This window comes from Rasamsonia emersonii, assembly GCF_000968595.1.
Source record: "Rasamsonia emersonii CBS 393.64 chromosome Unknown ctg1118621760021, whole genome shotgun sequence".
Classification (NCBI taxonomy): Eukaryota; Fungi; Ascomycota; class Eurotiomycetes; order Eurotiales; family Trichocomaceae; genus Rasamsonia; species Rasamsonia emersonii.
This window is the reverse complement of record NW_013563266.1, coordinates 1-14,449: the sequence shown is the minus strand read 5'-3', so window position 1 is coordinate 14,449 and position 14,449 is coordinate 1. Positions and strand designations below refer to the sequence as shown.

The window sequence follows — 14,449 nt, the reverse complement described above, 5'->3', positions numbered from 1 at the left end:
TCTCGTACGGTTGCAACTCGGGGGGGCTTTCCTCGCTCATCCATGGATAGTATCCACTGGGTAAGAGTTATTTCTTCAGTAACAGACAGTTTTCGATTCCTTTCCTGCGCATGCTCTCGCGTCGTACGGCCTTTCAATCGATCGTGTAATGTGGAATGGGGAACATCATATAACACAGAAGCTTTTCGCAGACTTGAGACTTGGCCCTTCTTATATGCTTGAAGAGCCAAAAGAATCTTTCCTTCCTGATTGGAAGCTTGTGGGAGTCTTGAGGTAGGCATTTTTGTTGATGGGAGTGGAGGCGCGTAAGCGTGGTGAGAAGTGTCCGACTAGGTCATTTGTCCGACTAGGTTATAGATTACGTTACAATCCATCCAGGTGATTAAGCTATATCGATCGATCGGCTGTAACAGGCTTTAACAGGCTTTATCGGTGTTGTGCTGCACGTGGGTCCTCCGAGGACCGTTATCTCCCGCTATGGCCGAGGGCTTGCCTCGTATTATTAATGTCCGATCGGATATATCGCTGCATGATGACCCTTATTAATTAAAGCTGTGGATAGTGTAATTCAATTCGGTGCTAATTGATTGCTAACTACTCAACTAGATCGCAAGGTCCGTTGATTTTATCTCGATGGAATATCGTTATTATTAATATAATTGATCTCGCCCATAGATGCATGTACTGTATGACTACATGTAGGATCGCGACTGCATCAACGACATACACCGCTGTGCAATTCCATCTGCCATCTCCTGTAACCCCCCTCCACTCGTGTCAGATGCTCCGCCATCCACCCAGCAGACGTAGGCATGCATGACGGACACTATGACGAACGCCACCTCCGAGTAGTCGCTACCCATGACTCTTTGCTCAGCGAGAGCGATAAACCGGTTCAGCAGATCCATGGCCTCGTGTTGGAGAGAAGAAACCTGCTCCAGGACATGCCCACTATCCGGCTTGGAAATCCCGCGAAGGAGCTCAAAACACAGGAATAGCGCTGCTGGGAACGCATCGTTCTGATAAATGGAGCACTCCCCACGGATTAGATGTTGTAATCCGGCGTCGTGCGATCCTTCTGGAATGAGCTGTTGAAGGATCTTGAGCGCCGTGACGAGACACGCATTCCGCGAAAAGTAGAATCGGTGGTCATTGCGGATGGCAAACGGCCAGTGGAGCGCTAGCAGGGCTCGACGGACCAAGAGCCTCGTATACTCCCCCACAAAGTTGTCTCCTGTAGCATATGGATCGGTGGGACGTTCTGATAACGACCATCCCACCGCTGCCATGAGCTCGTCGTTGAGCTCGCAGGCCACGTCATATGTCAAATCAAACCGAGATCGGTTGAGTAATTGCGCGATCTTGAGTCGTATAGGGAGAGAACGGACGAGAAAAGATTGTTCCGATATCGAGGTCCCTTCCTGTTCCAGTCTCGCTCCCATCCAGGAGTCGGCTTCAGGACAGGTTGGCTGCATTCCCGACTCGAGTGACGACTGTACATCGAGCTCGAGGACAGTGTACCACAGGCGCCGTCGCAACAAACGCTCTTCGACTGACATGTCAACAAGGTGGGAGGAATCCTTGTGGAGACTCATTGCCATTGCATTTCGTACCAAAACCGCAGAGCCCACGGAGTCGTGAGGCGGGCCAATGCAATACAACCTGCGAGCCAGATATAGAAGGATATCCACCTGCAGCGAAGTGAGGTTGTACTTGTTGATATCCGCGGTGGTGTTCCTCCAGACCTTGGCCATGCTGAACCATTTGAGAACCATCGAGTGCGGCAGCCGGTTCTCTTGGTCGCTCAAAAAGGCATTCCCGATAGTCAGGACGAGAATCAATATAACGGCAAATTCGCATCGGTATGGTTCTATGCCCAGCCATAAACTATTGTAATCTCTCATGAAATCGCGCCAAGGCACAACTTCGTAGAGTTTCCCAAACGACTCGTGGTAGCTCGCCACCAGCCTGTCACAGACTTCATGGGGAGCCAGTTCCTCCCTCAAGCTGGCGTGGGCTACCAAGCCGAGGTTGATGATGTCTGAGTTCAGTTGCATCATTCTTTTCTCACGGAATTCTGTCAGGTACTTCCAGAATGAGGCACGAGATCCATCGTCTGTAGAAACGGTGAGATTGTGAATCAGCAGCCTCACATTCGGGAGCTACTGAAGATTAGCAACGCTACATATGTATGTAGAAATTGATTATATTCCTAATCATACCATTTGGAAAATTGTCGACCAATGACTTTCTCCGTGAAACTCCGTCGTCCAGCCGTCCTCGATGAAATTCAGACTTGGCTGATCGTTGAAGCTGTCTCTGTGTGTCTCATCAAGCTCAGACTCGCCGTGGGTAGTAATCGAACTGGACTGTCGAAATGGCTGGTCTGAGGACGAGACGGCTTCCTGAGTACTGGCAGTCCGACTGACTCCAGGACTGGCCAGTGTAGAAGAGGCATAGCTCGATACAGGATGGCCATCTCCAAGCCGACTGTCCCCCTGTGTTCTCAGGATATTTTCTCCTGGCTGTGCATTATGTTCTCCCGAACGGCGCAGCCCTGTATTCGACTCGATCGGACTCCTCTGCGGCGCACTCCTGCTGGGATCGACCGAGTTCGAGCTCAAGGCACCGTGATCGGGGTTTTCAGCTGACGGGATGATGTCGTTGTAGACGCAACTCCGACCCTTGGACAGCTTGTAGCATTGATCACAGGGCAGTTCTCGGTTGCATTTCACTTTTCGCCGTCTGCACAGAACGCAGGAGAGCTGGGGCCGTCTTCGCCGTCGCCGATCCGCCTCGCTGATCAGGGGAGAGGCGTGGGCGGGTGATGCCATCGCTGGGCTTGGAACTTGAGAGTGAAACGGATGCGAACAAGCATTCTTAGTCTGTAAACTGACAAAAGTTAACGTTCAGACTATCCAACTGGGACCTGGGAGTTCAGCCTTGTTCAAAAAATAATCCTCCCCGGGTCCCAGAGAACCATCCATTGCGGAATGATTATGTAAGCCGGCAGGTGAGAACTGGTTCCAGGCCATGATCCAACCAACTAATTCCAATGCTTTCAGGGAGATTGTTGCTCTTAAATGGTCGATTTGTACTGCATGAACATATTCTCCACGCCGTGGGAGATGTCTACAGTCGAAGGACTGTAGATGCGATGATCAGGATGGAATACAGGCTGTGGGCCAGCTCGACTGCCGAACTAGACGGACCACGTGATAATCTGGTCGAGCTGGCAATGACGTCGGTCGCGGTCTTGGCGCGGGGGAGGGGCGGCTGGCAGGCCTAAAGTCGAGCTGCTGCAAGTGCGCGATTTAGCTGGCCTGGTGTCGGCCAGCTCTATTGCCAATGCCACCGTTAACCAGCTGTTCATCCTCTCTGGAGAAAATGGTAATATTCATTATTAATACTTAATATTAATATTAATGCTTAATATAAATACAATGGACGTCGACATTGTTCGCAGATGCTGGCTTGCAATTCCAAAGCCCAAGCTCAGTAACCTCGGTGGTACGGATCGACGTGAGCACAGTGCACAGGCCTGGTGACCAAATGACCTGCAGGCATCTATTCTTATCTAGTAGTGCCCTAGCTGTCTGCCGTTCGACATGATTTACTGTCCCACGGTTGGCGCAAGTAGCTCACCCGGTGTGACCGTAAATCCCCATCCCAAACCAGCGTCATTGGCGCAACAGCTTGCTCCATTCGTCATCGGCTCTTGTGGCTGGCTCTGGAGCGACTCGGCGTCCACAGCTCACGTTGTTAGGTGCCTTTAGCTTTGTGCTCAAGAATTTCGACATCTGATTCCCCCGTGATCTAAGTGATCGACTTGACGGGCCCGGCTCGCACTAGTTCCGCCTGTCGACCGCGTTTGTGGCATGACATAATGACATGGCATGGCCTGACCCCAACGACCTGTTTGCCCAGAGAAACTAACCAACAAAGTGGCCACCAGAAAGTTTAGAGCAGATCACCCAAGAAGAATCCTGGGTGTTTTGTATCGCTCCCGTGTCGCTCATCGGTCCACGGGATCAGCACTGCGCAGTCGAGGGGCCGGCGCGCCAACCTCGACAAGCATAAAAGGTGCTTTAATTGCCAGGCGTGCCCCAAAATTTCATATCGAAGCTTCATGTGGGAAATTGCAACGGACCATGAACCAGGACGGCTTCCTTCGTCGACCAGCCGACTGAGTTACACTGCGTGAGGGTCAGGTTGTACAGTGCTCAAGGCTGGCAGAGGTAGAGCTTTCGGCAGAGCTCTCAGTACCGCACCGACCTGGGTGAGACAGTGTCACAATTCTACAATTATTTCTTGACTGCATACCCGCAATTTCCGCATTTCCCTCGACTCCCACAATGATACCCTTTCCCCTCCCCCCTCTCCGTGTTCCTTTGTCCATGGAGACATGGTCGAGCCGAATGATGGCCAAACGAGCCAACAACAATGAGTCCCTGACGGTGTTACTAGGTGTGGTGCTGGGAATTTCGGTTGCTTTTATATCATGTTTGCTGTCAGTTAACATTTCCGTCGTCGTCGGCCCATGCAGGCTGAACTGACTCGCATACACAGGTTGGCCATCTATCTGAACCGACGCGATCCAGCAGACCCTGGATCCAGTTCAAGAGGAAAGGATTCTTCATCAGAAAGGCTAAAAAGGCTCGATGCTGTTTCGCCCACCCGAACCCTGGATCAATGGTGGCCGAGCGTGAGGGATTCAATGAATCTGCCAGAATCGGCGGATAGCCACTTTGTCTGGTATGCTTCTGAGCATCATCCCGTTTATCTCAGATCTCTTCTGACAGCCGACTGTAGTGTTGTATGCCTCGAACCTGTCCTCCGCTCCCAGGAGATTCATGAACTCAAGTGTCTGCATGTCTTCCACAAGGAATGTCTGGAGAAATGGTACCTCAGAAACCATTTCAACTGTCCTCTCTGCCATCGTGCCTATTTTCATGAAGTGCGACGTCCAGTTCAGGATTTTGTTTGGATGGTATAATCGTTTAATGACGGTGGGAGCGTCTTTTTCTGCATGGCTGGGATTGGCGTTGGAGGCGAATCTCCGAGGTATACCCATGTCATGGATTTTCGTTTTCTCGTTCATATAAAGCTCTTAAAGATTTGCCAGCTTGTACCGTACAAACCTTTAGGTAATGTCAGAGACCGAAAACGTCCGAGTTGAACTCCCAGTTATTGTAGTTATTCCAGTCCAGGAAGTTATCCAGTCCAGACGCCATATCGTTAACGAAGTTGATGTCTTCGCTGGCGGCAATCGGAGGGTCAAGAATCCGGTCCAAGATGTGGGAAAGTTTCTTCTCCACTTCCTTGCACATGCCATAATTCCCCTGGCCCGGGCGTGCGACCCAAGAGAGGCAGGATACAAACACGCTCAGGTTACGGATTACCTCTGCGCGTGGCAAGACGACGGGGTGCGGTCCCGCTTGTTGCGTTTGACGGAGCACCTCGAAAGCAAGGACGCAGGCGCTGGGAAGCCCGTAGTACAGGACCTAGATGAGAACTTTAGCAAATCGTTAAGGACCGTAACAAGCTGACCGAGACGTACAATCCACGAATAGTGTCTGCTTCGATCGGTCGCATTATCCCGATCATTGCAGATTCTGAGGACGGTCGACAAGAGCTGCCTGGCAGTGTCAAACAGCGGGACTTGACCGAGTCCGGTGTATTTGATAAGGGTCCTGTGGAGCAAAAACCCGCTGTATAGATAGTCGAGATACAGAAGGAATATCGGAGAGCCAGTGTCATACCACCCGGTGGGATTACTATCGGAACAGCGGTCGTACCTGAGATGGTCCGGACAGGTCTCCCAGGCCGCTTGCGCTCTTTCCAGAATTTTGCTGCGAACATTTTTTAGTTGATCTATCCAGTGCAGATTGTGCTGTGCATCTTACCTGGCCTTTCTTGGAAAGTCTTGCTGATACCCTACTCCTAACGCCAGTTCGAGGATTTCTTCTCGATAGATTGCTAAAAGGAATCGAATGCGAATCAGGCTTGTGCGGTGTCTCCTGCCCTGCCTGTCCCATCCTGCGGCGTCTAGTTGGGCGACAGCATTGTCAAGGGCTTCACCTCCAGATATGAGCACATCGTCACTTAGATCAAGGGGTGGAGTCAAGGTGCAGTAACGATAGTTGATGAGTGGTGGTCGTCCGACAAACGTGGCAACACACTTGTCGATATAGAATGCAGCTGCAAAACAACCCCTCCTCAATTGCTTCAGGAAAAAGGGGCAGTCATCGTCCGCTGGCCCATCGACCTGATGAAGCCCTGCCGCATACACCGTGGCGGACAGGTCTCCCAGCCGACGCCACGCCTGGTAGCCTGGAAGAATAAGCTATAAGCCTTGGATGTCATGATATGTGATATGATAGATGCACCAACGTACTGGAATCACCATATTGTTGAGTTCTCAGCATCACATCTGTGTGCTGAGCAAAAGCAAGTATTTCATTCGGTGAGGCTGCATGGTCACAGAAAGCAATACAAGTGCTGGTTGCCTCCGAGATCTGATTCAGAAGCCTCTCCTTAGCCTCCGGGCTCCCTTGAAGTTCGGCTATGGCAGGGTCCGTTTCATGGGTGGCCAGTAGGCTCATCCCGGAGAGAGCAAACATAAGCCCGATAGTCTCCCAGCGAATATTCTCTCCGGTAAAAGACGACGTATAATCGTCAATGGTCATGTTCCTGTGTGGCTTTAGCGGCCTCGATGAGTTGCGGAATATCTGGATGGAGAGATCCCGTAGGCGAGATTCCGTTTCCGTGGGCTCAAAGCTATCGAATATGCGTCGAGTGGAGAGGAGCATCGAGTCAACTACCACGTACGGCAAGATCATGAACCATTTGCTCTGGTAGTATTTCCGGATAAGGGCGTCAATTAACGAGAGGTTGTACAACAATGATAACACTCTCAGCCCGGACTGGGCGCGCTCCGGATCGACAGTCTGCATGACGCTGCCTGACTCGGTCCCGCCCTCGATGTCCGCCGGGATGTCTTTCTGATGCTCTGCAAGCACTGCAGAGTAGCTCGTGGATCCCAGATAACCAGGCGAGGTAGACGGGAGCTCCAGGGCAGGAGTGCCTGAAGGTTTGAAGGATGCAATCTCCAGTGACGAGGCTCGGCTAGAATCGCTAGAGATCTGTTACTCCGATGTCCACAAGTTCAATGCTTTCACACGATTTACATACTTGGGCCTTGGGCTGCTTGGCTTGTGCACTCGGAAATCGCTCGACAATCTTCCTCGGGTGCCATTGGCGCTTCTCGTCATAGGAGAAGGGTGATAGAAGCATTGCCGGGCGATGTCTCTTGCCGTGCATCTCCCGCATACAGGCCTCGCGTGATCGCATCTGAGCTTCGAAGTCCGACACGGCTCGCAAGCGGCCGATTTGCCGTTGCGGCGCGTCTGGGGTGATTGTGGCTGATACATGATAACTTATTCCGAAGACGCCTAGGCGGAGGGATCGCCCATTGAATCAACCAACACCGGTCTTCGGATATGCAATGTGACGCAACCCCACACTATCTACCTAGACAGGGCCTCGGTAGATTGTTTATCTCCCAATTGGCGCGAAACGAGACAAGTCCGGGTTGTGTCGAGCAAAAGCGGAAGAAAATTGTTAACATGGCAGCTCGGAGTTCGGAGTTCGGAATAACCTAGTCTCACCCGTACCTGCCTAGTTGGGTAATCAGAATCCATCACAGCTGATAAGATGGCCTTGCTTTAAAAAGCAACTGTTGATGAGCAGAAAATCAGCCGGAAGGAAGGGTTATTTGCTGTAAAGCTCTGTTCAAATGAATTGGAAATTTCAGAGGGATATCTACTACGTACAGCCCGATGTCTGCCTGCAGAGCTTCAGGTGTATTCAATTCTGTCAGCCGATTTCTTTCAACGTTCTTTATGCGACCCGACAAGAATGTCTACCAGTCAGAGAAACGCTCAGTTTGTCCGACTTTTTATGTAAGCAGAAGTTGGCAGGCTCACTTTTTTCTGATTCTATGCTGAGCTCGCATTGAGGTAATTGGACTATCTTCATGGCTCGCCTGACCTGGGAAATGGAAAGTCTCACATTTTCTATCACCGCTGTTCTCAAGAACCTTAGCCTTGATGACAATAAATCTATGAGCAACTCTTCCTGACCTGTGCCTGATGCTGTTGCCTACCACCTGAGTCATCCAAGCACTTTATGTTTTTGCTGTCCATGTTACACTTCTGTGTTCTCTCTGTGGCTCCCTCTGATTTCACTGGAATATGCCGCTGTATATCAGCATCCTGGGGGAACCTTTTAGCACTTCCCTTTTGGGTAAGGCCCTTAATATGTCTATATGTTTCTATTACAATAACTCTTCTTCTGTTACTGAATCTTTCTTCTTTCTTACCTATAATACGCCTACTCCCCCCCCCCCCCCCCCCCCTCCCCTCCTCCTTCTCCCCTTAGGGCCTTTTGACCTTAGATTTTTATTAAATCTGATACCTTTATTTCAACCTAAATGTATTCTTATCTAGTCTATAGTAGGAGCTTTATAAGAAGCCAAGGAAACATAAAAAATATAATATGAGTTTGATGGAGGATGGTAAGTATTAAGTAACTAATAACTAAGACTAGATTTATGCTAGTCTGCCAGTTGGGTTTAGAAGCTTTCCCTAAGGTCCTCTTCATTATAGGTAGGAGAGATAGATTACTAATTGTGGAGCTCTTAGATATAGGGATAGACTTACTATTTGGAGAGGCAATAGAGATTGAACATGGAGAGATTGATGAGGAGGATGTCCAAGCAGGTCTTGCTTCCCTTGTTCCATCTTCAGGGCCTTGCTGCCACAATAATCACTCTGACCAAAGACCTTATAAATGCGGTCAACCAGCAGGAAGCCTGGTTTGATAATGAACTATACCAGTGGGACAACAAAGAGGAGGCATGCAAATATCTTGGCATTAAGAACCTAGAGCACCCAAAGATAGATAGTATGCAACCAAATTGCTGACTATATTTCTGGCAACCAGTTACAGTCTATGCCTTTTCTTAGTTCTTATATAACCTATTGCTGTCTAGGTGTCTCCTAGTAGATAGAGTTAGTCTAAGGAAAACCTAGACCACTATTATGTTTCTATTGACTGTAAGTTTACCCTTACTGACCTGTGGAAGGCTTCCCCAGGGTCCTCCCTAATGTCCTTCTTTTATAATGCTAACTCTATGGAGGCTAAGAGAGTTAGAGAGTCAATTAGATAGTATTGGAAAGCTAACCCTTTGTCAGGGAGGGAAGCCGCTGGGCTTAGGACTTCGCCCACTGTGCCAAAAAGACCACAGGATGGTAGCGCTACGGCTACCAACTGCCCAGCACCCCCTTATATAGCCTAGGCTTACACAGCGGCTTCACATTAAAGAGTTCAACTCTAAGGATGATCTAAAAGTATTAGTTTGCTTATACTATATAAATTCAGCAGGTAGTAACCTATAGTCTAAGTACTAGAATGCCTATAGATTTGATATCCTAAACTTCTGATGTATAATGTATCCTGTGGAAGGCTTCCCCAGGGTCCTCTATAATACTTTTAACATGCCATAAGATACTAACCAACCTTATAGAGGCTGAGGGAGTTGGAGAGTCGCCAGGACATTATAGGAAAGCCAATACTCATTATTGTGCTGCCACACCTTGTTCACCAGTGGGCTACTGAGATTCACTGAGTGACAAGTGAGTTCAATGTGAAGATTTACTTTGGTAGCACAAGCACTAGAGCAAATTGATATTATGATTTAGCAATTGGCTAAGCCTATTTCTGACGCTATTCTATACATCTGTATCATTTAGAACACTCAGGAGGCTGTCAATATAAGGATATTCGAGTTTTGTTTTCCCCTAGCAATCACCAATTAACCATTTCCAGTAGTCTGCTTGCTCACGGACTTCTGGATTAGAGACTTCCCGGATACTGACTACAGGAGTCCCAGACCATGATTAGATATCTGTCAGTTCATAGCCGAGATTTCTAAAATTTCAGCATCACAACCTTTACCCAATCCAGTTGAATCCATGAAACGGAAAAATCCCAGGAGCTCACCGTGCTCGTTCAAAATAGGTGAACCACAGCAACCAGCCATTGTAAGAACAGATCCGTTTCCAAAGCCTCCCCACATGTAATTGATCCATGGCAATGGTTCACTTGGGAGAATTAGAGGATCGCTTGAGCCTTCAAAACGCGAAGTCTCAACACCAAGGAATACACCGCACATTGTTCCACTAAATGGGGAGTTGATGAAAATTCGGTCGCCGTCACACTGCCGCTTAACATTGTAATTCGCTGGGCGTCTCTGTCAGGGCTCTCAAAAGTCTCGTTCACATAAGTGAGGCCGGGTTTGATTGACGCCATCGCCACATCAGTGTCTCCCAGACGGTATGAAACCTCTCCGATTGCCCTATCTGCCACTGGGTGGTAGACCGTTTCTTGGCCGATAGGGAAGCCATGAGATGCGACAGTGACAAACCTTTGCGAATGATCCTCCTTTTTGCGTATTGCAACACCAGATGTTGTCCGTCTATCATCAGGTGCTCCACCACAGCATAGCATGATTCCTGGACGAAGGTGGGGAGTGTATTCGGAATCATCGACATCTCCAGGTTTCAGGTCGACAAGCTGGTGAGCACATTCTCCTTGGTTTGGCTCTGACTCAGTGTGTAATCTGTACTCGCACCAGGCCTTGCCAAGTCTCATGGGGAGATGATTCCTCTCTGCAGACGAATCTAGAGTGATAACGAAGAACGGCCCAAAACCCAAGTAAACAACAGACCTAATATCGAGCGACAATTCCGAGATCAAGTAATCACGAGCAGCATGGACAGTATGCCACATATTTGTCCCTGATGTCTCGAGACCTGGCATGTGGTCACCCGCAGCACCAGCGAACCCATGATCGAATCCAGTGTCCGTATCATCAGTAGTGATGTAAAGAGGCATTCCAGCAACAGTCACTGGCTATGGCCTAGGTGGAAGTGTATCGACGCGGATTGTCAAGAAGGGAGTCCTAAGATGGACAGCCTTTGTATCTGGGAAGAGATTCCAAAGAATTCCCATCTCTTCACGCGAAGGTTTCCTCACCATAGTGCTTCCTTTTTCCACTAGTGTCCAGTCAAAGATAATATGTTGGACATTCAGTTTGTTTCTCAAAAACTCAGAAGTCTTCTTGAGATCACCTGGAAGTTCAAATGAGTCGACCATCTGCAAATTCCAAGATTAAATCCCACGCTTCTTTTGAGGGGAGCCTGATGTTACTCCTGAATGTGATACGACACGTTTCTGAGGTGTGATCACAACAGTCTTTGATGGGCTTGTGGCTTTCTCGGGCACAGGTTGCTTGACTCATAGGCTACGCTGCGAAGGTAGTGTGGGAGTTGCGTAGACAGTCGCATCCATGTTGCAGCGCGTGTGGTATTACAGTGGGGTGAAAATTTGTGTTTCTCTTACAGAAAAAAAAGAACTGCTGTTGTAGAAGCACAAGAAGATATCCAGAATTAATAGTTACTTTTGATCCTTTAAGGCCTCCTTCCTACTTGACTGATGGAAGGTGCTCTATCTGACTCACGGAAGGTACTATCAGGCGTTGTCATGGTCAGGTTGACGTGTTGGCCGGGAGAATGTTAAAGAGGTAACTGTTTGAGGCTAACCCATTTCAGTTTAGCGCATCTCCTTCACGTGATCAGCAGACCGTTAGATACCATACGGGCCGGCGCTGGTGCCAATTTACTGTTGTAAGATGGTGGTAACACTGTAATTTTAGTGTTACCGTTTAGGTATTGCTACACGGTTTTAACAGTTACTGGATTTGATACGGTGTTAGACTAGATACGTGTCAGGATGTAGAAACAGTGTCAAAAAAGATACAGTGACAGAACGGTTGCAGATCTGCCACGGAGAAGGAAAAAAAGATTTTCCAGACCTAAGGGTCGAACTCGAACTACTTGGAATCCCTACTTTTTATAAGAGAACCTACATGATTTTTTTTTAGGTATCTTACTAGGAAAAGTCTTAGATTACTACCACTACGCTATCTACTCTATTTTACTCTAAAAAGGGGGGGAATGTGTGGTTATAACCTAGCGCTCGATATTTATAAATCACGTGACCTTGATACCGTAGCCATTTTGACACCATATCTTGATAGACGTTTCAACATCTTGACACCGTATCTCTCTAGCTACCATATAGGTATTAATACCGTATCACTAGTATAAAACGTCACATTTCTTGATATATTTCTAATAAAATACAGTAATACAACGTAACTGAGCATTTTTCCTGTGTATTTACCCTATCTAATTTGAAACTGTCGAGTCACTGTCATACAACCGTTCGTTCCGGCCCGTATGGTAGGAGGCCTTGTCGGCCCATGTAGGCCAGATAGCCAATAACAAGCCTTACCTCTTAACAGGTTCCATCTGTTGGAAGATAGCCTTTTTGGGTTTAGCATTTCCCTTATGTGACCAGCTGAAGCAAGGCTCTTGCCTTACCTCAGTCCCCTCAGACCATATTGGGCATAGCGGCATTGTGTGCTGCCTTTGGATCGCCCAAATTGAGGGCCTTTTTACCGATCATCTTATATCAAGTCTGCATTCTAAAAGAGAAGGCCTTAGTGTGGACCATGTTCCCTGCGCAGGAGCTGTTTATTGCGGCAGTCCTCAGGGCATGTGGTATTGATGCAAGGATCTTTTATTCTGGCCAAAAAAAAGCCATGAGCGCGATCAACTGATTGACGATTTCACAACCAAAGACAATGAGTGCATGGTTCTCATTGCATCATACTCAGTAAACGCCTATGGGTTGAATCTACACTCGAAGTGTCGGAACATACGCCTTATTGACCCGGCGATGTCTGAGTCGATCCGCCAGCAAGCCATCGGCCGGGTGCTTCGGTTCGGACAGGAATCTATTGTTCTTGTCTATGAATATTTTACCGATAAGCTTCAATATCCGGCAGGACGTGTCTAGCTCGAATAAGGCACTAGCTGGCATGGTGGCTGAATTGAACTCAGATATGTTTGACATCAAAGTCGCCAACAATGAAGATATCGAGATGGGGCACTGGATGATTCGAGAAGGCAGCCTGTACAAGCTACAGGAGGACGAACCAGTTCTTGAAACTGACAATGACGATCCAGATGATGTTATTACCCGGATGATGGAGCTGATTCGTGGACGTTAAATGTCACTCTTCTTTCCTAGTGGGCCTTGGGACCTTGCAATACCCTTTTCCCGATCACTCTACTCTACCCCATTCTTTTCATTGAATACACCTTGATGTGGAAGCGCCTTTAGCACCAGTCTGATTGCTGCCTATGGCATTATGAATCCAGTACTAAGTGGGCTTAGCTACTAATGCGTGTAACGGGCCGCAACGGCTTCCGTATGCAAGCCTCCTAACGAGGGTTGCGCGCAAGACGTCGCGATTGGGGAAGAAAAGGGGAAAAAGGGAAAAAGGGGCGACCTTCAGGCGAAGGGGTTTTATTTTGGGTCTGGTGTTTAGAATCAGGTCTGGGGAAACAATGTTCTAGTTAAGGGTTGGTAAGGATTTCTGAAAGGTCTCAATTTTAGATCTAGTGTTTAGAATCAGGTCCAGGGAAACAATGTTCTGGTTGTGGGTTAGCAAGGATTTCTGAAGGTCCAAATGTTTGCAAGGGCATAAGTCCGAGCCCTATTTCCTGTGGGCTCTAGCCTGTGACAATGCGATAATAGTCAAATTAGAACTTGATTTAGGAGCCACTTTACAAGTAAAACTATAATTAATAGATGCCTAGGTATAATTCTATTTATATAGGTATCTAGATAGTATAGCATGATTATGGTATATAAAAACATATAGTAAAGTCACACTATAGACTTGGGGCCTCAGAAATATATGTAAAATTCTATATTTAGGATATAACATATGTGGTCTGGTAGACAAGTTAAGGGAAGCTAGTATCGCATAGATGGATTCGTGTATCTTAAGAAGGTAAATACTCGACTCAGCAGCAAAACTGGGGGAAAATAAGGATATTAGAAGGCGAATTAAACCACGGAGAGGGAGATAGTTATATATAGACTTGTCTCGGCGTAAGGCTGCCGAGAGCTCAGTGGGGAAATAGATGAAGTCTATCTAGGCATAGAAGATCAATATATTATTGCTCCCTCTGGGGAAGAAAAAGAAGAACTGACTAGGAGCCGGCGTTGAGGTCGGCTCTAAATCTGCGTGGCCGGTTTGGCGGTCACGTGGTAACTGACAGCTGATTGGTCAGACCTGGCAGCTGCCTGAATGCCGTATGGGTCAGGCACCAACACACCCCCCTCACGCGCCAGGGCTGGCCAACAATTCTACATACATGAAGTCCTTTCCAAAGGTATTTTGACTTGACCAATCCCATTGTTCCGTTTATTCGTCGTTATGGTCGTCAATTCCATCATCCTTGACGTC

At 48.0% G+C, this 14,449-nt stretch overlaps 4 protein-coding genes across 4 annotated transcripts; 1 reads left to right on the top strand and 3 right to left on the bottom strand.

Moving 5' to 3' along the window:
* Positions 1 to 625: 625 nt before the first annotated feature.
* Positions 626 to 2,987, bottom strand: T310_2312 (Fungal specific transcription factor; the record flags this gene model as incomplete). The annotated part of the gene is made up of 4 exons (XM_013474817.1): positions 626 to 684; positions 728 to 2,162; positions 2,223 to 2,885; positions 2,916 to 2,987. The coding sequence occupies 4 exons, from the start codon at positions 2,985 to 2,987 to the stop codon at positions 626 to 628; spliced, it is 2,229 nt and encodes a 742-aa protein (XP_013330271.1).
* A 2,166-nt stretch (positions 2,988 to 5,153) lies between these two features.
* Positions 5,154 to 8,207, bottom strand: T310_2311 (C6 transcription factor; the record flags this gene model as incomplete). Its single annotated transcript, XM_013474816.1, has 8 exons — positions 5,154 to 5,504; positions 5,561 to 5,852; positions 5,907 to 6,333; positions 6,398 to 7,145; positions 7,195 to 7,424; positions 7,836 to 7,849; positions 7,989 to 8,052; positions 8,168 to 8,207. The coding sequence occupies 8 exons, from the start codon at positions 8,205 to 8,207 to the stop codon at positions 5,154 to 5,156; spliced, it is 2,166 nt and encodes a 721-aa protein (XP_013330270.1).
* A 543-nt stretch (positions 8,208 to 8,750) lies between these two features.
* On the top strand, positions 8,751 to 9,361 carry T310_2310 (uncharacterized protein; the record flags this gene model as incomplete). Its single annotated transcript, XM_013474815.1, has 3 exons — positions 8,751 to 8,967; positions 9,096 to 9,119; positions 9,258 to 9,361. 3 exons carry the CDS (start codon positions 8,751 to 8,753, stop codon positions 9,359 to 9,361), a joined length of 345 nt encoding a protein of 114 aa, XP_013330269.1.
* Positions 9,362 to 10,176: 815 nt separating this feature from the next.
* Positions 10,177 to 10,959, bottom strand: T310_2309 (uncharacterized protein; the record flags this gene model as incomplete). Its single annotated transcript, XM_013474814.1, has 1 exon — positions 10,177 to 10,959. One exon carries the CDS (start codon positions 10,957 to 10,959, stop codon positions 10,177 to 10,179), a length of 783 nt encoding a protein of 260 aa, XP_013330268.1.
* Positions 10,960 to 14,449: the final 3,490 nt, after the last annotated feature.